The 25,035-nt window shown below is 35.0% G+C and overlaps 1 protein-coding gene across 1 annotated transcript in view; it reads right to left on the bottom strand.

Moving 5' to 3' along the window:
* The window catches only part of PlexA (plexin A), an 85,345-nt gene that overhangs the window by 3,047 nt on the left and 57,263 nt on the right, over positions 1–25,035 (bottom strand). The window contains exons 6-7 of the mRNA XM_065514646.1: positions 23,140–23,526; positions 19,496–19,626 (exon numbers count right to left, since the gene is read on the bottom strand). Of these exons, the coding sequence (XP_065370718.1) occupies positions 19,496–19,626; positions 23,140–23,526 (518 nt within the window). The remainder of the gene's footprint in view (positions 1–19,495; positions 19,627–23,139; positions 23,527–25,035) is intronic.

Raw genomic sequence — 25,035 nt, 5'->3', positions numbered from 1 at the left:
AGATATCCCACTCGCATCCCACTAAGCGACCAAGTAGGTGTTCAAGGAAAATATCTAAACTTTATTTTAAGAAAAAAAAAAAAAAAAAAAAAGGACGTATTTTAAAAAAAAGTCAAAAAAGTTTTTGATTTCGGAAAAAAAATATTAAAAATTTTTTATTTTTTTTTTTAAATATTTTTTTTCGAAAGATCGAAGAAATAGCTATCTATACTATTTGGGACACATTTTGCTAAGAACAATAGGTAATAAGTTACATGGATAAGAAAAAACCCCTGTTTGACCAAATTGTCAAAATTTTACCCCCTATAACTCAGAGAGTTCTCGACCGATGTTGTTGAAAAATTGTGTCTGAGTTACTATCCAATAGAGCTAACCTTGGTGCAAATTTCATCCCGATCGGAAGACATCGATTTCAAAAGTTGGTTCACTTGACATGAAATGCCCCATATATGTATTGGATTTCAAAGGAGTATTTAAAACAGATGTTAATTATTTTTTTTCAAAATTTGCAATAAAGCTATCAATTTTGAAAAAAAGTTTCTTGTTGAACAGCACTTGAGTAGCAAAAAACATAAAGAATTGGAATGGAAATGTGTAGAGAAAACATCACAATCGCTGTTAACAATGTGTTCACGAACAAATAATTTTAACTTGGATCTATGTAAAGCCTTCGTATCTGCAGATATTCCATTAAAGATGTTGGAAAGTCCAATTTTAGTGAATTTCTTAAAAACCTACACAAATGAGACCATTCAATCTTAATCTACCCTCCGAAAAAATTACGTGGAAAAAGTATACAATACTCAACTAAGTGAAATAAGATCCTATTTAAAAAATAAGTTTGTATGGATTATTATGGATGAAACCACGGATATTGTAGGTCGATTTGTTGTTACTGTAATTGTTGGCATTTTGGATCATGAAGTTGAAGCGAGCAAACGAAAATGTTTGATAAATATTGTGGAATTGAAAACAGTAAACCACGAAACAATTGCTCGTACTTTTCATGAGTCCGTAAAATTATTAGGAGAGAATTTTAATAAAAACCAAATACTTTTATTTTTATCTGATGCTGCTCCATATACTACATGGTAAAATCGGCGAAATCCATTAAAATTTTTTATCCAAAGATTATACATTAGGGATATAACTAATTTTGTCGAAATTTTTGGCATACCACCACGTGATGGCCAATCTTGTATAAGTAATGAAAATAATTTTTTTAGGTCATTTGGAATCAAAAACATCACGCACCAACACCAATTTCTAAAATAAACCAAATTTTTTTTTCTGAAATATTATATAAATAATTTCATATTTTTTTTGCAAGTATGAGGGATTCTTCCCTTATTTAAAAATTATCTTTTGAAGTATGTCCGCAGCTATTATTAAAATAAAATATATTGGCCCATAATCATAGTCAAACACTAAAGTCGGTTCTTTTTAAAAACAACTTTAAAATAAAAACCAGCTTTTTATTAATTTGCAACCATAGTCAAAACTAAAGTATGTTTTAAATTGAACCGACTTTAAGTGGGTGCCACCGCAAATGTAGAAAATGTTTTCATACAATATACAACAAAAAACAGACAAGTGGCAACGCTGAACAGCTGACATACAAAATTAAAAAAAAAAAAACGTAAACAATAAAAGTAACCGGCACATCTAAAGAAAGTTGTTTGTTGTGGAAAAGTGGAAAATATAAGATTAATATCATAATTACGATATTTTGGTACTAATTTTATTGATAACTGTTCAATAATTGCAAAATCTCTACCAATATCTTGTAACTTAAACATTTTTTACTTTTTGCCGAACTTTTTTTTTTCAATAGTTATATCCCTATTATACATGTCACCTGCCTAGCCCATGCATTACATCGAGTAGCTGAGGAAGTACGAAATAATTTCGATAAAATTTACTCGTTGGTTTCAAATGGAAAACAAAAATATATTTAAAGGCTCCTACGCGTATGTTAAAGGAAAATTATCCTCAGTTACCTCTTCCTCCTCAACCGGTTATTACGAGATGGGGATCTTGGACTCTAAAGCAATTAGAAAAGTTAAACAAGTGTTAACATCAAAAAATATTAAAATTAAATTGTCGTTTATTTGTTCGAATTATGGATTTCTTAGTGAAACTATTACTAAATTAGAGGGATTTGGTTCTTTGAACACTCAAATATGTTTAGTTAATAGTGCAATTGAAAGAGTCGAAGCCGCGGAAGGTCCCATTGCCGATAAAATAAAATTAAAGTTCAAAGCGGTGATTAAAAAAAATAGAGGATACGAGAAAATGAAAAATTTTACAAATGTAATTAATTTAAATTCGAATGATGTTGAAGATCAATATTCAACTGACGAATTACAGTCATTTAAGTATGCTCCTATAACATCTGTTGATGTGGAGCGGTCATTTTCTATGTATAAAATCTTTTTGAGACAAAATAGGCAATCAATTACGTTTGACAAATTAGTCAAACTATGTTTGTTTACATAAATAATAGCCTGTCTTAAAATTGATCGAATATATTTCTACGTAGTAAAGGTATATACTAGATTTCAAGTACAAAAATAATAGTAATATTTAACTTTTAATAGCTTTACTTTAATGATAAAATACAAATATAATGTTTTTTATGTTTACAATGAACTGATTTTTATTTTATTTTTTGTTTTAATATTTTTGAAAAAAAAATAAGTGCATATTTTTTTAATTTTTAGGGTATATTTTTAATTGTTTAGGGCATTTTTAGGCGCATATATTCGAATAATAAATGCATGAAAAGCCGCCCCCTACTCATAACATTATGTCAAATTATGTTTTTTACACTCATGGCATGGCGTCTCGGAATGATACATATAAATGTATTTACATGTAACCTTACATTGAATTAAAACATGGAAACAACCACAAAAAAAGCTTATCTCTAATCACATAGCTGCTTTCAAACAATTAAGACCAGTTCTGTATGTCCCAATTTGTTCTTCAATATCGTGCAAAGGGATTTCATAGCCCCGAACTTAGTGCCTTCAATAGATCCAAAAATCAGAAAAATCCCAATTTTGGGATTTTTGAAAAGTTTTTTGGGAATTGTGGGATTGTCATTAACAATTCACAAATATCTTTTTCACTTTTGGATTTGGATCAAAAGCTTCTATATAAGTGTAAAATTTCATAATAACGATTCATAAAAAAACTTTTGTTGCATTTTAAAAATTAAATTTGTACATTTTTGAAAAGAGGGCATAATTTCCTACTTTAACTTATCAACACCTCCTCTATTGGGAATTTTTATTAAAATCGGTCTATTCGTTTAGAAGTTACAGATTTATGTCCAAAATTCGACAGATTTATATTCAAAATTCGACCACGTTTGTACATGTGTATTTAGATGTTGTTGCTTTTCAAGGTAATTTTAACATATATTTATGTTTCATTAATATTGGTGGACAATAGTGTGTCCCAAATTTTTATTTTTTTATTTTAATAATTTAAAAGCTTAAATAAAGTATTTTTGAGATTTTTCGGAAGAGGTTCAAGTCGAGTTTTTGCGAATAATCGGGTTTGTCGGCCTTTTTTTGAGTTCTCTTCATAACTTTATCAAAACCCACGATTTTCTTTACCTTTGAGGAAACATTTGAAGAGAAGAATGTCCAAGCTTTATTTTTTTAAAATTTTTAAGAAAAAAACCTAACAATGCAGTTTGAAAGATCAATTAATTCTTAATAATTTAGGGACAATAATTTTTGAATTTGCTTTTACCGTTCCTTAGTTATATAAGGAATATGAACCCTTTTATGTACACAAAATGATTTACAAAAAATGTTCGTATTCAAATAATATTCAACACAAATGTGTTATAGATATACAAAAGTCATGTCATAGCTCCCATACAAAGCCCACTTCCGAAAATCATTTTAATGAGCACAAATTTTAAAAGGAAACTGTTAAAAGAAAATTGTTGTCCCTTAGTTATTAAGAATTAATTGACTCACAAAAATGCCGACAAACCCGATTTTTGCCAAAAATTCGACTTGAAAAAAATCTCAAAAATAATTTACCCTATAAGCTTTCAAAATATGATTGAGCCCCAACAAAAAATTTTGGGACACACTAGTGGACAATAACTTAAAAGTGTACCACAAAAAAAAGTGTGGCCTATTTATATATAAGTCTAGTTGACAACCCCGGCTTCGCCCGGTAGCATTTACTAATGTTAGTTCTTCAAGTTTCTTATTTATTTGCAAATAAAATATCTAAATTTGTACTGCATACTTTAGGGAGCTTTTTTTTAATTAAAGTTGACTGGACTCCAAAAAAAAATTCCGAGTTTTACCTGGAATTTTGTAAATTTTTTTTCTTTACAACCCATCTCCTGAAAATTTTGAATCGAATAAAAAAAAATCTGCCAAATCGCGTGATGCTATTACATACATGAACCATTACATTTTTATATTGAAATCGATGTCTTCCGATGAAATTTGCACCAAGGTTAGTTCTATTGGATCCTTCGCCTGGGTAACGATCTTGAAGCGATGCGAGGGCTTATATACACTCTGTGGTCTAGACCTCCTTTGCGATTGAGCATGTTCTCCTGGCACTTTCGCAAAGGAGGTCGCGACTTCAAAGGAGCGTATTAACTAAAGGTTACTCATCTTGTCAAGATATTGGGGCGATAGTGTGTCCCATAGCTGTCGCGTCAATTATTATGACATATATCGTTTCGTGATATCCACGCTTGAGTTCGCCACTTGTATAGTAGAGGCTTTACCTGGGGGGTCACGAAAAATATACACTTTTAAGGTCAAGGTGAGTGGTAGCAGTGCCGAGGACCTGGATGGTTAGTTAGTGTATAAAGAAACTTGCCGCTAACAGCTCCCCTCAGCGTCAGGGTAATACGCTATTGTAAGTAGTTGCCTAGTCCACGCACGCCGTCACTGCGTGGATGGTCCGTTGTTTTACGTGCCTACTCGTGGGAACAAAATTGATCCTAATAATATTTTAAAAACTACAACTACTAAGGAGACTTCCGATTTTAGGGAATGGGGGGTTTCGGACAGCACCCTAGAAGGTGAATTAACCCTGACAGACGTTCATGCTCGGATTCTGGAGCATGAAGGACAGTTGAGTGAACTAGATGTGAATGGTCTTTTGGGACTGTCGAAAGACTCTTTTGGGGAAACTCGTGCCACTCAAAGGTTGGAGGAGTTGGTTCTGTTATCTGATGATGAGCATGAGATCACTATGATTGCTGCTCAGAATCAGATAACGGAAACATCCCCTCCCACTGCTAGTGACAAGGACAACCAGAGGAGCCGATCGGCAGAAGACGATCCACATGGCGCTAAGGTCGCCAATCTTGTTCGGCAGATCGGCGTGGAGGAGTTGCCTAATGCCACTCCACGAGATACTGAAAAGCCAGGCCGAACGAAAGAGGATAGGGCAAAAAATGGCACTAGGAAATCTCTATCCTTTCTGGCAAAGATGGGAAAGAGAGATCCTGGGTCATTAACTGCAAAGGAGAAGTACCTTCTCAAGAAACATAGACAGGATGTCGCTAGATTTGAAAGAATCTACGGCCCTGTAAGTGTACTCTTGGGGGAGTCTTCTCCTGTTGAGCAGCAAGTGGTAGCTGCTGTCGATCTGGCTGACACCCAAAAGGGTATAAGGTCGACAGCTACAACCACTAGCAGTGCGGTAAGAAATCGGTGCTTCGGCTAGAGCTGTGGATAGTAACAAGAAGCCACCCATAAAGGTGTCAGGTGCGAAGGGAGTAAAGAATCCTCCGGCCGATTCTCTTAAGGGTGCCCGTATGGGTAACATTAAGGGAAACGGATCCGTTGGTCCCCAAACCTCGTCATCAAAGGCACCAGGATGCAGCAAGGCTTCGGGGAATGCTGGTGTAACCCCATCTAGCACTCTTAAGGGTACCCAAAAGGAGACCATTAAGAGGGCTAGATCTGGTGACGACCAGCCTACCTCGTCAACAAAGAAGCTTAAGAAGTCCTTGAGTCAGGACGTATATCTTCAGGCAGCGATAATTGATCGGAATGATCCGGATGGGAAGATCAGTACCGATCAATGGCAGCCAAATCCCAGACCGACGTGGCCCTGATCCAAGAACCTTGGATTAATCAAAATAAGGTTTGCGGGTTAGGGATAGCGGGATACACGTTATTTATCCCGTCCACTGAGGACAAGGTAAGAACGTGTATCCTGGCAAGGAGAGAACTCAAACTAATAATTTCTCATTCCTTTAGGTGCGGTGACATCACTGTTGTGAATAGGGAAACCAGGGGTGAGCGGACGCTGACTTTGGCTTCGGTGTACATGCCGTATGATGCAGCAGATCCACCAGGCAATGAGGTGTTGGAGCTAACGGCGTATACAAAAAGGAGAGGTGCTATCCTGGTTATGGGATGTGATGCAAATGCTCATCACAGCCAATGGGGCAGTGCTGATATCAATAAAAGAGGTGAGTGCGTCTATGATTTCATAACTGTCAATAATCTAGTTATCTGTAACAAGGGCAACATGCCCACGTTTAGGAACAAAGATACGCAGGCGGTTATAGACATGACCTTGACGAACCAAGATGATAATTTCGTTAGAGATTGGAGGGTATCCACGGACTGTTCCTTTTCGGATCATAGTAGGATTACCTTCACCTTGAATTTCAACTCGTCCTTAAGGGTACCATTTAGGGATCCTAGGCGGACAAACTGGGGAACCTTTTATGAAAAGGTACGTACTGGGTTTGAACAGTTCACTTTATGTGAACTGATACCACCCAATTTGGAAATAACGGTGAACAATTTCACCCGTTTATTAAATGAGAGCTATGAGTCATCATGCCCAATGAAATTTCCCGGTAGGCGTAAACAGCCAAAATGGTGGACTAAGGAACTTCAAGTTCAGAGGTCGACGGTTTTTTTTATTTTTTATTTAAAATTCATTTATTCAAATATGTAATTATTACAAAAATTGTATTGCCTCAGCGTCCATAGGACATTATTGAGGACAGTTGGCAAAGTAATTAAAAACTTAAGAATTTATATAACAATAAAAAAAAAAGTATTTACATATATATTTACAAAATTAAATGGAAGAAAAAAAAAATATATTTTAAATGAGATCATTATTACAATAGAAGCATTTCTAAATTATTAAATAAATATTCTTTTATGTTTTTCTTAAAAATCGAAATTCGTTGGATATTTTGTATAGCTTCCGGTAATTTATTATATTCCAAACTACCCATATGTTCCACTCTTTGTTTTGTTTTTTCTAATCGGCAATTAACTACTCTTAGATTACTCGCATTTCTTGTATTAAAGGCATATTGATTTCTTGAGAATAGAATAGTATGATGACCAATATTATGCATAGATTTGTAGACATACAGCAAAAGTTGAGTTTTATATAGACCATATACGGCAAGAATTTTTGCAGTTATATATTTATATAAATGTAAGGTCGAAAAAGACAATGGAAGATTAAATAAAGTTTTCAATGCTTTATTCTGAGATCTCTGAAGTGATTTAAGCTCTCTGCTTTTATTCCACGCATACACAACAGCCAAATAGTTTAAGTGACTCTGAATTAAGGCTTGGTAAATTATTAGATTTGTTCTAACGTTAAATTTGTTCTTAAATTTATAAATCAAACCAGTGGCGGATGCAATTTTTGACTTCAAATTTTTTATGTGTATATCCCACGATAGGTTACTTTGTAGGTGTACACCAAGATATTTTGTTGATAAGACCTTATGCACAAGTTTTCCATCCACAAAAATACTGAAATTCTGATCATGAACCATATAGGGCTTAAATCTTAAAAGTTTTGTTTTTTCTGCATTTAAACATAGCCTATTTATCCTCGCACACTCCATTATCATTGCTGCATCATATTCCATATGAGCTTTTAGAGAAGTTTCATGTTTATATGGGTAAAAAATACATATGTCATCAGCAAACATAATCAGTTTTCCAAAAAGTTGTAGATTTTTTAAATCATTTAGATAAATACTAAATAGTAATGGGCCCAATACACTTCCTTGCGGGACTCCATACTCAACAACTCCAACCGAACTTTTATGATTATTAACTTCAACATACTGTTTTCTGTTTGTAAGGTAACTTTTTAACAAAGCTAAAGCTCGTCTATCGAATCCATAATACTTAAGTTTTTCAATAATAATTTTATGATCAACAAGATCAAACGCTTTCGAAAAGTCATAAAAGATACCGGCAACACCACTAAATCCTTCATCTAGTCCTCTACATATGTTATTTACTACATTTATAACAGCTTCTTCAGTACCACATCCTCTTCTGAAACCATATTGGAATTCGTATAATAGTTTGTTTTCATTTAAATATGACAATAATTGCTTATGAAGTAATTTTTCAAAAAGTAAAGCTATTGGCATAAAGTCCTCCACTGTCGTAGCATTAATTTTCTTAGGTACCGGCACAATTTTAGCAATTTTTAAATCTTCAGGGTATGTAGCAATAGTAACCATATTGTTAAATATTCTTGTGAGATGAGTAGATAAAATATCTTTGCACTCAAATAACATTTTCGGAGAAATCCCATCATATCCAGGGCTTTTTTTAAATCAATTTCTGAAATAGTATCAGTAATTTCAACCTCTGTTACATTAACAAAGTTAAATACACTTTGACAATACTCTAGTGTTCTTAGGCTATTACATGAATCTCCAGGAAGACATACAATTTCTTGTTTTAAAGTTTTCGGGATTTGAAGAAAAAAATTGTTGAAAATACCACTTATTTGGTAATCTGCAATAGTTGAACGTTAGGAAATCTTTTAATAGGGCAATGCTCACTGGATTACAAGGAGACTGGAACAACTACAAGGTGTGCTTCAATAAATACAAGGGAGATCTGAAAAGAACGAAGCGGATTTCATGGAGGAATTATTGTGAATCCGTTGATAGCGTCAATGAGATGTCAAGATTTCGGAGAATTTTATCCAAAGACCCAAAGGTCATAGGGTATATTCAAAGAGCTGATAACTCATGGACGGAATCCAGCTCGGAAACACTCTCCCTGCTTATGGAAACACACTTTCCTGGTTGTGAAGGTATAGGCACTAGGGCTGACGATCAGGCGGCTAACATGCATGAGTGTACTAGTCATGACTCTAGACAAATTGAGGGAATAGTCACTAGGGAAAAACTAGCCTGGGCGGTAAAATCTTTCGACCCGTATAAATCACCGGGTCCGGATGAAGTATTTCCGGCGATGCTGTGTAATATCCCGGATACGGCATTATTCCTTTTGGCGGATATCTTCAAGGCCTGTCTCAGTAGGAAGTATCTGCCGTGCGGGTGGAGAGAGGTCAAGGTTGTTTTCATACCTAAGGCCGGTAAGGCCAGCCACTCGAAACCAAAGGATTTTAGACCTATTAGCCTATCGTCTTTTCTTCTGAAGACATTAGAACGACTGATAGATCTACATCTAAGGAGCAATATAGATACCGATCTCATTAGCAACGCTCAACATGCCTACCTCAAGGGTAAGTCCGTTGAGAGTGCGCTTCATGAAGTGGTCGGTTGTATAGAGCACAGTCTGAAGCATAGGGAATATACTTTAGCTGCGTTTCTTGATATAGAAGGCGCCTTTAACAACATTAGGACAGAGGCAATTAGGAACTCGTTAGTAGAACTTGGGGTCAAGGACTTCCTAGTGAGTTGGATAATCTTAATGCTGGAAAGCAGGATTATCAACTCAACCCTAGGGGACGATGTGATCAGAAGACGGGTTACCAGAGGTACACCACAAGGTGGAGTTCTTTCTCCTCTTCTGTGGTTACTGGCGGTTAATCCTATTCTCAGGACCTTCGAATCTAAGGGTCATCCTATGCGGATGACGTGGTGATCCTGATTAAGGGAAAATTTCTCTCAACTATCAGTGACATCATGCAGGAGTCGCTTGGCGATCTCTCGTCCTGGGCAAAGACTAACGGGCTGGGTGTAAACCCATCAAAGACAGAATTGGTGTTGTTTACTAGGAAGTATAAGGTAGAGAACTTCAAATTGCCGAAACTAGACGGCGTTGAGCTGAGTTTATCAGGGGGAGCCAAGTATTTAGGAACCTTCCTTGACAATAAACTGTCATGGAAAATAAATACGCAGGAAAGATTAAAAAGGGGCCTTAATGCCTACTATACATGTAGGAACTCAATTGGCAAGAACTGGGGCTTGCGACCTAGTATGGTTAATTGGATCTACACTTCTGTTGTTAGACCTATTATTACTTATGGTTGCACAGTGTGGTGGGAGGCAATGAGGAAACGTAGCTACAGGGCTATACTCAACAAGGCTCAAAGATGTGCATGTCTGGGTATCACAGGTGCCTTAGGCAGCACCCCGCAGGCGGCGTTGGATATAATCCTGAACCTACTACCCATTGAGAAATATGTTGAGAGTGTGGCATCAAGGAACTTACTCAGACTATCAGAGTCTTCCTTGGTGAAACCCTTGCGGATAGGATACACTATGATACTGTATGAAGCAGGTCTTATTGGTCAGGGCATTATTCCGTCTGGAATCTCTGACTATAAGGTCGCGACCTTTAGCTTCGGTGCTTCACCCCCAATAGAATTCCCCACTAGGGATAAGTGGGTTGGATCCGATCAACTGTTTGATGGGTGCGCAGTTTTCACAGACGGTTCCAAAATGGATTCTGGTACAGGGGCCGGGGTTTATTTGGTCGACCAAGACTCTCTAACGAGTGTAGCGTCTTCCAGGCAGAGATCTTTGCGATCTGGAAAGCCACAGAGTTGATAGGGACACACATCAATAGGGGGGCTGTAGTGACGATATATGTAGACAGTCAGGCGGCACTGAAGAGCTCTGGAGGAGCTATTGGTACACTACTCAGTGAGATTGTGTTGGGTACCAGGGCACTGTGATATACAGGGTAATGAGGTAGCAGATGAACTTGCTAGACATGGTTCTGATCTGGACCATGACACTAGGGAACGGGCTGTTAGACCACCCATTTGTCACTACTACAGGGTAATCTACGAAAGATTCCGGGACCATACGAATCAATCCTGGTGCAGTAGAACAGATTGCAAAGTGTCCAGGGCCTTATGGCCAAGACTGAATGCGAACGCGACTGGAACACTGATAGAGTTGGATAGGTACAATCTCAGGATTCTAGTAGGAGTGATAACCGGTCAATGCTCAATTGGAGCCTTTAAGGATAAATGGGATAATGGCACACAGGACTTCTGTAGAGTATGTGGGGATGCAGAGGAGATAGAGACAGTAGAGCACATTATGTGTAACTGCCCTATGCTACAGGGTCACAGACTTAGATGACTAGGAAATAGATTTCTGGACGAACTTGATAGCGTTGCTGGCTGCAAACTAAGCAACATACTGGGTTTCATTAAGGGAATAGGGTGGCTATTTAATGGACGTTCTACGGCAAGTCCAAATCCGTAAAAAGACTTATCTTTCCTTTCTTTCTTCTTCTTTTTAACAGACGGAATTTTGGACTTTTTTCTTACTCTAAGGCTATCATCTTTGTCTATCTCTATTGAAGGGAATCACAATGGACCTCAAGGTCTCCGAGTGGAAGTACACCCCTTCCTAACCTAACCTAGTTCTATTGGATAGTAATTCAGACACTACCGGCTTCGCCCGGTAGCATTTACTAATGTTAGTTCTTCAAGTTTCGTATTTATTTGCAAATAAAATATTTAAATTTGTACTGCATACTTTAGGGAGCTTTTTTTATTAAAGTTGACTGGACTCAAAAAAAAATTCCGAGTTTTACCTGGAATTTTAGATTTTTTTTTCTTTACAACCCATCTCCTGAAAATTTTGAATCGAATAAAAAAAAATAAATATTTTTAACTCAAGACTTACAATTCTTGACTTTTTTTTTTTTGCAAATTCCATTTTTTTTAAATGGGCCCTTTTTAAATTTTTTTTTTCTCAAAAGAAAGCTTAGGTCCTTTCCTTTAAGATATTGTTAGTCCCTTAGTGGGTATCTAATATCTAACTCAAGAAATACAATTTTTGAATTTTTTTTGCAAAATTTTAAAAAAGGGCCCATTTTGAAAAAAAAATTGAATTTGCAAAAAAAATCAAAAATTGTAAGTCTTGAGTTAAAAAATATTTATTTCCAATATGGGCCCTTTTTTTAATTTTTTTTTTTTGCTCAAAAGAAAGCCTAGGTCCATTCCTTTAACATATTTTTGGTCGCAGTGGGATGCGAGTGGGATATCTATCAAAATAAATATTTTGTAACGGAAGACATACAATTTTTTAATTTTTTTTGCAAATTTTTTTTTAGTCAAAAGAAAGCTTAGGTCCATTCCTTTAAGATATTGTTACGAAATTGTACTTGAATTCAAATATAACGATTTTAAGGGCTGATTTAAAGGTAGCATAATGCTTTCAAATAACAGTGCTGTAATAACAAACTGTAACATATCTGTGGGCATTATTAAATAAAAGCTTTCAGTTGATTTGGTCGTAAGTTGGCAACGCTGTATTCGAATTCGAATATTCAGTTAAAGAACATTGTAGAAAGTACACCACATATGGCGTATGTATAGTAAGATCTAGAATATTCGAATTTTGATAGTTAAAGAACAATCTAGAGTGCAGATGGCAGTGTTATAAATAGTGGCAGAGGTTGCAGTCGTGAGTCAGTTTATCAGAGACGCTTTTCGAATAAACATAAACTGAGTGCCTTAAAGTGTGTTGTGTTTTTAAAGTAAATTCGTGTACATTATAAATTGTGTCTGTATTTCTGCGAATTTACAAACGTGTATAAAAAACATTGAGTGACTATTTAATTCTGTTGTTGTACATTTGAATAAATAAAGAGTTGTTACCATTTTCAAACTACTAAACGGCTTTTATTTGCATTCAAAAGTATCAGGTTTATTTAAAGGAAATAAACTAACGTTTTGAAAAGGTTAAAACGTAACAATATTTTAGGTCGCTTTAGGGATAAGAGTGGGATATCTATCAAAATAAATATTTTGTAACTCAAGATATACAATTTTTGATTATTTTTTGGCAAAATCAAAAACTTTTTTGACTTTTTTTTTAAATGTTTTTTTTTGCTATAAAGAAAGCTTATGTCTATTCTTTAAGATGGTAGTGGGATGCGAGTGGGATATATATAAAAATAAATGTTTTGTAACTCAAGACATACCATTTTTGTGTTAAAACATTTATTTTGATAGATATCCCACTCACATCCCACTATGCTACCAAATAGGTCTTAAAGGTAAAGACCTAGGATTTCTTCCACTAAGCGTCCTAAAATATCTTAAAGGAATGGACTGAGCTTTCTTTTGACTAAAAAAAATTTAAAAAAGGGCCCATTTTGAAAAAAAAATTTGAATTTACAAAAAAAATCAAAAATTGTATGTCTTGAGTTAAAAAATATTTATTTTGATATATATCCCACTCGCATCCTACTAAGGGACCAAAAGGGTTTTCATGGAAAATATCTAAGCTTTTGTTTGAGCTAAAAAAAAATAAAAAAGGGTCCATTTTGAAAAATAGTCAACAAAGTTTTTGAACTTGCGAAAAAAAAATTGTATGTTTTGAGTTACAAAATATTTATTTTGATAGATATCCCACTCGCATCCCACTAAGCGACCAAATAGGTGTTCAAGGAAAATATCTAAACTTTATTTTAAGAAAAAAAGGGGCCCATTTTTTAAAAAAAAGTCAAAAAAGTTTTTGATTTCGGAAAAAAAATATTAAACATTTTTTATTTTAAATATTTTTTTTATTTGGGACACATTTTGCTAAGAACAATAGGTAATAAGTTACATGGATAAGAAAAAACACCTGCTTGACCAAAATGTCAAACTCTAACTCGGATAGTTCTCGACCGATCTTGTTGAAAAATTGTGTCTGAGTTACTATCCAATAGAACTAACCTTGGTGCAAATTTCATCCCTATCGGAAGACATCGATTTCAAAAGTTTATATAGATTACCTTTTTTTGTTTATATTTTAACTTTGTTCTATTTTTTTCTTCTTTTTTTAATTTACGTTTATCCACAAGCGAAGTTGCGCTAGCTAGATCAAAAAAAATATGTGTAGTAACTCTACACATATTTTCTACGCGAAAATAATATAGTTTAGGAATCTAAGCGATAGTGATCAAAACGCTAACTCGAACACTACCAAATATAAACCCAAATATTATTAAAGAATATGTTGACTTTAATCACACGAAATCCATCAATATTAATCCAAATATTTCTTCAACGACATACACGCAATTTACATGATGATTTTTTTTTCATGTTTGCCCAGACGTCTGTTTTCATGTTTGTCGATGATTGGTGGTGCGCGGGGTAGAGAAGAACGGGGGGTAAGAAAACAAACATGATTTCGGTTTTTCATGTTTATTTTTGACATTCCTCTTTACACTCATTTGTATTCTTCTTATTGTTTTATAATTTTTCGTTTGTTGAAGTGAAAACATCATTTATATTAATGTTAAATCAAAAATTTCTTCAATTATTTCATCACACATTTTGAATTTACTTTTAAAAAACAATTTAAAAAATTGTCCAATTTATTTTCCACAATCAAATAGGATGTTTTCGTTTAAAATAAATATTACGAATAAAAAGAATCAACAATTAAATGTCAAAAACAAGATAAATAGTTTCATGTAAAAAATCACCGTGTAAATGTTCATGATTTTTTGGAAGATTCCCAAAAAGAAATTCGATAAAACAGACGTCTGAAAAGTCTTAATGTATATTGCGCCTTACTATCACCCTTATCGTAGTTGGCGGTTTTGTGTCATTTATTGAGCGTTTTTATAAAATGGTATCGTGGTTGTCGAAAACGCCAATAAATACGACTCGGTATACAAATCTATTACAAACTACCCGTTAAAACGGTAACGTGTATGGCGTATTTGCCTGTCAAAACAGAAAAAACTGTCGTTAGAAAATTTACTCACGACAAGAGTAGAAACAAGTAATAAATTTTACATAAAATTTTTTTCAGATGATTTTCAAACGTTTTAGATTAAAAATTACGATGCAAGCACAATTTAAATTGATTTAAATTTAAATGAATTTTTGTAAACAGCTATGATTTTTGACAGTTCTTATAACAGGCTGCTTCAGAATCAAATAAAATTAAGTAATCTGTTACAATATGATTCTTTTACTTTGCTGGCGTAGTCGAAAATTTTTCACGATACAATTGAATTTTAAATACGCCTACAAATACGACAGTCGTCTAAATACGCCAACCACGATAAGGGTGATACACCCTTAAAGGTATATGAACTTCAAACATTTGGAGTTAAGTGCGACCATATCGAGCAATTACAAAATTTTTTAACTGCTTAAAGAAGTTCAAATTACACACCCAATCACAGCTCATATGCTGTTTTCGAGCTTGATCGTGTTACGATAATAGTTCGAAATGATGCATTATTCACAGGTTCTACACTACAACAAGATTTGGTTATGATAACCTGGAAATGCAGCTTTTATATGATAGTTTTTAATGACGATATTACTTAAATGTATAGACAGATCTTATTGAACAGATTCCACAATTGTTTTAGCCTGGCTAAACAAACATCTAAAATCATGGAAAACGTTCGTCGGAGTAGATAACTGAAACCAGAATCTCACGAAAATCCGGCCGATATTGCTAGTCGTGGATGTGCTACTGATGGATAACAGCTAATGGTGAAACAGACACTCATGTTTAAAGGAATCTGCGTCCAAATAGCCAGCTAATACACAACCGTTTGTAACTCTAGCTTAAACTGTTCAAAGTTACGCGAACACAGTAACTACTCAAACATTTCCACAACAGCCGGTTCTACGCACCGGAATGACCAGAGTTCACTCGGCCAAGGGCTGTCAACCCAGCAACAACAAAAACTATAAAATTTTTAATTTCGGAGCTGCACCTTCCTGCATTGCTCACCTCAGGAATTGTTCCGGACTTACACATGAAAGGGAGTGATCGGAGAATTACATTGCCCCATGCTGCCAGCGACGTAGTTCATCGGCGTCTTCAGCATCGTCATCCTACGCCACAAATCCACCCTCCCCACCGCAATCACAACAACAGTAGCAAGTACAACAGCAGCAACAACCATCGCCACCTGGGGTGATATCCATATTGCAGTTGGCCTCCAAGGGAAGATTTCCGAGCTAACCCGATTTATGCGCCAACACAACACACATTTTTTGGCAAAAATTATAAGGAGTGGTCGTAGAGCGCTGAAATTTGGCACCGATAATTATATGGACCAAACTAAGAAAAAAATTAAATTTTATCAAAATCGACCACGCCCAACGCCCACTGCCCATACAATCCAAATCGATTTTTTCGCATAACATTTTTCCTATCCAAGTAAAAGTCTAGAAATTTGGGACATATATTTTCTGAAACAAAAGAACGTATGCCGAGTTTCAATAAAATCGGCCATGCCCACCGCCCACGAAATCCATACATAGATAAGCATTTTTTTGATATTTCGATTATTATTCGACAAAAAATTTTAAGTTTTCATCCTGTTCCGAAAACTATTTTTTTTTAATCAAAACAAGACACTCCCAACTTTCATTTTATTACAAAAACAGCTTGGGGGAAAGTGGGGCAACATTTTTTTTTCATGGAAAATAAAAAATAAAATAATTTTTAGAGACTTATAGATTTGAGCATATCTTCTTAACGGTTTATGATATCCCCATATTTTTTTATTTATGGAGAAATGTTATATTTTTCAAATATGTTAAAGGTAAGTGGTATTATTAGGAAAATTATACATATATAAACCACTGAATTGCGTGAAAATATAAGTAAATTTCTGCTTAACACCCTTGCATGGACTTTACTTAATTTTTTTAAGAATAAAATAAAATTTTTCTTAAAACAATAAGTGTACATTGCATCTTTAAACATTTCTCTACAAAATTGCAGCATTTGATTTTTGAAATTGACTTTTTGACACCAAAATTCCTCTGTGCAACATCGTGGTCGCTGCGGTCCAGGAGACTAAACTCACGAGTAATTCCAGTCTGCAAAGTTGCAATGGATACAACGTTCTCCGCATTTATCATACACAACACCGTATAGAGCTCTTTCTCTCGATCCATGCTGATGTTAAAACACCTAGACGAGCGGGGGAGTTGAGTACCTGACAACGGGTTTTAACATGTCAGTAAGGAGCTTAACAATACCAGATGTCTGGAAAATGGGTCGAGTGATCCCTTTGTTGAAACCTGGGAAAATCGCGAGTGAGGGACAGTCGTACAGGCCGATTTCCATCCTGTCACCTGTAGCGTAGACACTCGAAGCTCTTCTCCTCCCCCAGCTGATCCGTCAACTACCAGCAGCTCGTCACCAGCATGGATTCCGTAAGATGCACAGCATTATCCGCCATAGTCACTCAGATCTCACAGGGCTTCAGTCAGCAGAGGCCTTGTGAACGGACTATCCTAGTGGCACTTGACCTGTCGAAAGTCTTCGACACTGTCAGTCACGCCACACTCTTCCAGGATATCCTGCAGTCCACAATGCCCAACAATACGATGAGATGGATAGTGAATTATCTGAGTGGCAGGCAGTCGTTCGTGGAGTTTAGAGACCAATGCTCATAACCACTGTTTAACTTCTACCTCTCTAAACTCGCAGTGCCCCCACAGGGTGTGGAGGTTATCACCTATGCGGACGACTGCCCACCACCGATAGCAGACGCCGAAAAAATTCTACCGCGTAAAACAAGTCGTTCTAGCACAACTAAGATCAGGATGGAGTAACAGGCTTAATGCCTTCTGGTCCCGCATATACCGTGCCGTACTCAACTTATGCCCAGCATGTGGTCAGGGTCCTCATGATACTCTCCACATTTTCAACTGTCCAGCCAGCCCTACTTCACTACGTCCAGTAGATTTATGGACCCACCCATCAGAAGTGGCACAATTCCTTGGACTTGATCTTGCACAACCCCCAGATTATATATTTGGGGTATTCACACGGTGTCCTATCAAGTCATATTGTCATAAAGTACTAAAGTTTTACAATAGTTTCAAAAATTGTTGTTGTGCTTCAAAGAAAAATGTCATAAAATAATAAGACCTTTTATACTGTGTTTATTGTTTTGTCATAACTAAACAGTGTAAATCTAAGTCGAAAGGGAAAAACTCTTCATCGAGCCGGTGATAATATTTAGAAGTAGCCGCATTGAGACATATAAAAAAAGTGAGAATATGTTGTTTGTATACTTTAGCTGACTGGCAGCCACCAAACGTATTTAAAATAACCGCCGTCAGAAAAATTTGCCGGCTTAGTCACCGACGACAGCTGTTTATGTTTATGTACTTAAACAATTTATTTTGTGGCAAGAAATTTTTTAATATATTTTTTTAAAAATGGATGGTTTAGAAGATTCTCAGTTAAGATATTATTTAATTTATTATTAAGTTTATTTAAATTAAATTGTTTTTGTCATTTTTTATTAAAAATATTTGTAATAATTTATAATTGTTTTTTTCTTTTATCAGCAGACTCAAATTTGAAATAGCACACTAACTTATGAGGGTTGCTCACAGCAGTCATATTTTTTCGTGTTATTATTTTATGACATATGACTTTATGACTACCGTGTGAATACCCCAATTGTAAAATTGTTGAAGCTGCTACAACAAAAACTACTCAAACAGATTTTTCTAAATGGTCTAAACTCTAGAGTTCTTCGAGTCTGTTCATGTTAATTGTTTTTATGAACGCGTCAACAGATGGAGTACCAAACAAAAATAAAGTTGGATTTTGGTGGAGACAATAAAACTCAGGAGTTGAGTTCGAGAATTCCGGCTTCCTGTACGAAGGTATAGGTCGATTGACCGTTCTTTGACGAGACCCTTCTTTAGGCGTAAGCAGTAATTGATGATGGTGTTAAAGAAATCTCATAAATATTTGCTTTGTTTCTCGGAAATTATCTGTTTTGTTGTTTGCCTACTAGAAATATTTTGTAATTAGACTACAGCAAATTAATAAATTTAACCATGTGAAATATAATAAATACTTAAAAAATAAAAAAAAATACTGTTTATTCATTCTATTATTTTATGAAAATTTATCATCTGATATAACTGTAGCTGTTTGATGAAACACAATTTGACAAATAAATGTACACAGTGTGAACTCAAAATCAACACTTATTTTACATAAATTTTGTTCAAACATGATGCAAAATATGTTAGTAAAATATTTCAACAATGTGAATGCATCTTAACGATTTTGTTAGTTGTTTGTATATTAAGTTCCTTTTTTACCGTAAATATTTAGTAAGTTTTGGTGTTAGTGTACATTTTAAAAATTCTTATTTATAATTAAAACTATCTGTCTATAGGACATGAGATTTTCAAAATATGTATCGTACTAATTGTATTATTGTTATACTATTATATATTATTAAATCATATTTACCTAGTCTATGATCTGATGTAGAACAGGAGTCCATAAACGTTTGTGCGACTACTGATAGACAAGAATCAACAATATTTGATTTGTGTATATCAAAAACAAAGTTGGGATTCTTAATAAGATTTACCCAGAATCTAGAGATAAAAAATAGGTTTAATTTAAAATAGATTGTGTATGATTATTATTAATAATATGAAATAAATAATAACTAGCATTATTTTCATTAAAAACAGGATGCAAATTATTGTATCACGTATTTTAATACTAATATTTAATCCTACCACTAATTTTGTTAAAATTCGTTTTACTAAATCACGATTTTCATAATTTCCACACGATTAAGTTGCTTTTAATTAAAGTTGGGTTTAATTGTTCTTTTTCTGCTCAGGGAAATGCTACGTCCATAAGGATTACACCAAGATGATCCTAATTACACGGACTATTTATTATTATTTTCCGAGATTTATTTTTTGCTTACAAAATAAACAGTTATTTTTATTGAAATATGGCAACCCTTTTATATTGCAACATGTACGTTCTCTATTTTCTTCATATATGTTCATTCTTATATTGTAGTAACATTGTATTACTTTCAACTTTGTATTTTAGTCTTAATATTAAACTCTGATAATAAACTTCAACAGGTTATGGGTCGCAGTGTTCGTGGAAAATTTAAAATCGTTTTTTATGACAAATAATTTAAGACTAGTTGGGAAAGAACAAATAAGATGAGTTCATCGTTGTATCAAATTGAGAAGCTGGACGGCAACAACTTCGACTATTGGAAGACAGTTAGTGGTGAGCTAAGAGAGGAGGCTGGTATGGAAGCTACCGTGCTTGAGAAAATTAAGTGTGACGATGAAAAGGCGTTGGCCACTATTTGTCTCAGCGTGAAGCCGATACAGTTGAACTATGTTAAGAATTGTACACGTCGTGTGAAGCGTGGCAGAAGTTATAGGAGGTGTACAGACCACGGGGACCTATACAGAAGGTGACGCTCTACAAGAAATTGCTAAATTTATCTATGGTTGCAGACGGGGACATCGTGAAGCACATTAATTTGTTTACGGAAATTGCTGACAAGTTGGAGGAAATTGGTATTTCTCTGCAGGAAGAGCTATTGGGCATAATTTTATTGCCCAGTTTACCGCAGCAGTATGAAAACTTTTTCATAGCAATGGAGACTAAAGACAGTTTGCCCAGTTTGATTTCTCTGAAGCACAAACTTCTAGAAGAAGATGAGAGGAGAAAGAACGAGAAAATAGACGTTACAAATCAACAGGCGTTTGGTATTCGTACGAAAAATGAACGACGATGTGAAAGAGAATCACGAGGTAGCAACAACCCGAAATTGAAGGGGAAATGTTTTGTGTGTGATAAAGCCGGTCACTATGCGAATAAGTGTGAGATGAAGAAACAACAAACGGAACAACAACAATCGTTTTCTATATTAGCAGTAGCTGATACGTTGCAGAAAGAACGGTGGTATGTCGACAGCGGCGCATATGTGTAATAGTCGCAACATGTTTATGAATTTTGAGCAACATGATGAGATGATATCGTTAGATGGCAACAAACATGTTATGGCAACATGCAAGGGTGATGTCAAGATAAGATCGTGTAACACTGATGTTGTTTTGAGAGATGTGTTGTATTCATCGGAATTGCAAGCATGTTTTGTTTCGATAAGTAAGGCTGTTGAACGTGACTATGTGGCTATGTTTAGCAAGAATGCTGCTTGTATAAATGACAGGAATGGTAACATGGTGATTAAGGCTGTGAAACATAATAATTTATTTGTAGTTGAGTGTGATGTAGGTGAGCAGGATGAGAATTCTGAAGGTAACGATGATAATGCAGACACATTTGACACAGCTGATGAAGACTCGGAAAATGATTTTCTTGGGTTTAAGGCGGGTCCTGATAGATATCGAATTATGATAAGTGGTGAACCTGGTAGATCACGAAAGGTGCGGAATTTGGTGAGTCATTTATGTAATGATTTTATTCCACAAAGCTTCGATGAGGCAGTATCATGCGACGATAGTCCCAAGTGTGAGGAAGCTATGAAGGCTGAACTTAATGCCCTGGAAAGGAACAGCACATGGAACCTAGTCGACTTACCAGACGGTCATAAGACGATTGGATGCAAGTGAAGATAATGAGACATTTTCTCCTGTGGTGCGATACGCTACAATACGCATGCTGTTGGCATTGGCGGTGGAGGAAAAAATGCATTTGCATCAGGTCGATATAAGCACGGCATATTTGAATGGTGACCTGAATGACGAGATATACATGACCCAACCAGAAGGCTTTGTTAATAGGACCGATTCGTCCAAGGTACTGAAATTGAATAGATCTCTATATGGATTAAAACAAGCCGGAAGGAATTGGAATGAGAAACTTGATGGTGTTTCAAAGGAAATGGGTTTTATGGCATGTGGGAATGAGCCATGCCTATATAAATCAATTAACGGTGACATGATGCTAGCGGCAGTATACGTTGATGACCTAATAATTTAAGGTTTAAATCTAATTTGGCAAAGGTATTTGAAGTATCCGATAAGGGAATTCTACGCCATTTCCTTGGAATGCAGATAGAACGTGACGGTGAAGTGGGTGTCATAAAATTATGTCAAGGTCGATATGTGAATTTAATGAATATGTCATGAATTTATTATATTTTGTATCATTTGTATGAAGGATATACATGTTGAGGAGGAGTGTTGAAATATGGCAACCCTTTTATATTGCAACATGTACGTTCTCTATTTTCTTCTTACATGTTCATTCTTATATTGTAGTAACATTGTATTACTTTCAACTTTGTATTTTAGTCTTAATATAAAACTCTGATAATAAACTTCAACAATTTTTAGAGTTTTATATTTCTCTTAGACAATTCTGAGGGCTCAGGAGGTTCATTGAAGATGCTAGTGAAGTTCTTGAAACCGCTCCGGTCTGCTATTTTGTGGTTTATATATGAGCGGTGTTTAGAAACCATAAAGCCCTTTGGTCGATACAGGGATACGATTATTCTCTTCCCCGATATTAGAGTGCCAGAGCTCGTGGTCCGCGTGAAAATCCCCTTAAACAATTTCAATAATTTAAAATATAGGTTTCCATTCTCTATCTTGGTTCAGACCCGAACAATTTCTTAAATAGCACCATCCCAACCTAAGCTGGGTAGACACCGTGCAGAAGCATTTTCCGGGGTTTTGTTCGATTTCGGCTCGGACTAAAGGATTACGGAGCAGCATTGTCGGAAGATGAAGCTCCGAACCGAAAAAAATTTAATGTGGTTGATAGCCATTGGCTGAATGAACTCGGATCATTCCGCTGCGTAGAACCGGAATTCGTGGGTATGAATGTTATTTGAAAATTAGTTTTACAAATAAATATTACCTCCAGAGTCCGTACACAAACTTTTTTTGTTAAACTCAATTACAAATAACTTTTATTTTATAAGCAAAAAAAATATTTTTGGGCGTTTAAAAAATCAGCACAAACGCATAATACCCTCCCCCTCCCCATTTTGGTGGAGTAGGGTATAAGTAATATATAAAATACAATACATCGATAAAACTAATATGCAACCTGCTTATAATTCAGCTAATACGAACGAGAATATTATTATTTCATACCTTAGTGGCAAGCTATTGCTTTTCCATGTGTGCACAACCTCAGGATCTGTAATGCCATGTAATAAGGCTTGATCATCCAGAAAATCAAACATATATTTGATTGCCAGTGGCAATGCTGAACCACGATGTGCTGTGCTAAATATTGTTTCGAAGAGATCATCAACAAATTTTTGTAAAGTACCTTTAGTAGCTAGCAAACGGGTTAAATAGATTTCGGATACTAATTTATTGACACGTTCTCCCTCTTTTTGCAAGTCGTTGTCGTGATGTTTTACTAAATGCCAGTATTTTATACCGTTCTCATGCATATCATTATTTAATGGACTGCCAGCACGACTAAATGTAGGCGACGACGATGTATATTTTGATAAGTTTAAGGTTTCGTATCTGTAAAAGGTAAAAATAGAAAATAAATTAATTCATTGTCAAAGGAGTGCGTACAGTTTTAGTTTTATAACACCAACTTCCTATAAAACAAATATAAAAGGATAGTCGGTCAAGCCCGACCATACAAGAAGTATTTATATTATAATATACAAGAACTAGGAATATAATTGTGGTAGTAATACATACATACATACAGTGTTGGAAAAAATAATAGGGACGAATGCTTTTTTTCAAACTTTTTAAGTATGTTAGTCAAATTTAGTTTTGTTTAAAAAATTTATATGCAGTTTTGTTTATCAGACATACAGCATAAGAAAAAACATAATCATTCCTATTTTCATTTATATTTTAAAGGCCTTATTCATAATCAATTTTTAAATTTATTAAAGGTTTATAAAACAAATTTTGTATGGAAATTCTGTTTTATAAACCTCTTATAAAACAAGTAAGAAAGTATGGTCGGTCAAGCCCGACCATATAATACCCTACACCAAGTAAATGAGTAAAAATATTTTTCTTTTAAAATTTTAATAATTTTTATTTTTGAGTGATTTTCGGAAGTGGGCCTTATATGGGAGCTATGACCAATTATGGACCGATCACCATAAAATTAGGTCGTGTGATTTATGTCTATATTAAAGTTAACTATGTTGAATTTTGTGTGTATACCAACATTTTTAAGCGATTTATGCACGTTAAAGTGATTTTCGGAAGCGGGTCTATATGGGAGCTATGACTAATTATGGACCGTTGAATTTTGTGTGTATACCAACATTTTTAAGCGATTTATGCACGTTAAAGTGATTTTCGGAAGCGGGTCTATATGGGAGCTATGACTAATTATGGACCGATCGTAACAAAATTTGGTGACATGAATTTTGTATATATAAAACTTATTTGGAGCGAAATTTGTGTAGATACATAGATAAATTAAACATTTATGACCGATAAAGTCCAATTTCGAGGGGACATTTGTATGGGGGCTAGGTGAAATAATGGACCGATTTCAGCCAGTTTCAATAGGCTTGGTCCTTGTGCCGAAAAAGTAATATGTACCAAATTTGATCGAAATATCTTCAAAATTGAGACCTGTACTCTGCGCACAAGGTTTACATGGACAGCCAGCCAGCCAGCCAGCCAACCAGACGGACGGACGGACGGACATCGTTTAATCGACTCAGAAAGTGATTCTAAGTCGATCGGTATACTTTAAGGTGGGTGTTAGACTAATATTTTTGGGCGTTACAAACATCTGCAAAAACGCATAATACCCTCCTCACTATGGTGGTGTAGGGTATAATTAAAAATGTATTATGAATAAGGGGGTAATACATTATATGACTAACAATGTATTGAGTCAATATTTTTACTGGAAAAAATAATAGAAACGCGTAAAAGGATTCAAATTTTCGAGGCACATCTTTATATTTTTTGTTATAAAACTATCTTATCTTAATATTTAGTTGCTCTACCTTTGTTTTTCACAACTTTATTGCATCTGCGTGTCGA

Source organism: Calliphora vicina, chromosome X, assembly GCF_958450345.1.
Source record: "Calliphora vicina chromosome X, idCalVici1.1, whole genome shotgun sequence".
Lineage (NCBI taxonomy): Eukaryota > Metazoa > Arthropoda > Insecta > Diptera > Calliphoridae > Calliphora > Calliphora vicina.
Note: the sequence above shows the minus strand (reverse complement) of the source record. Positions and strands in the feature narration are given on the sequence as shown.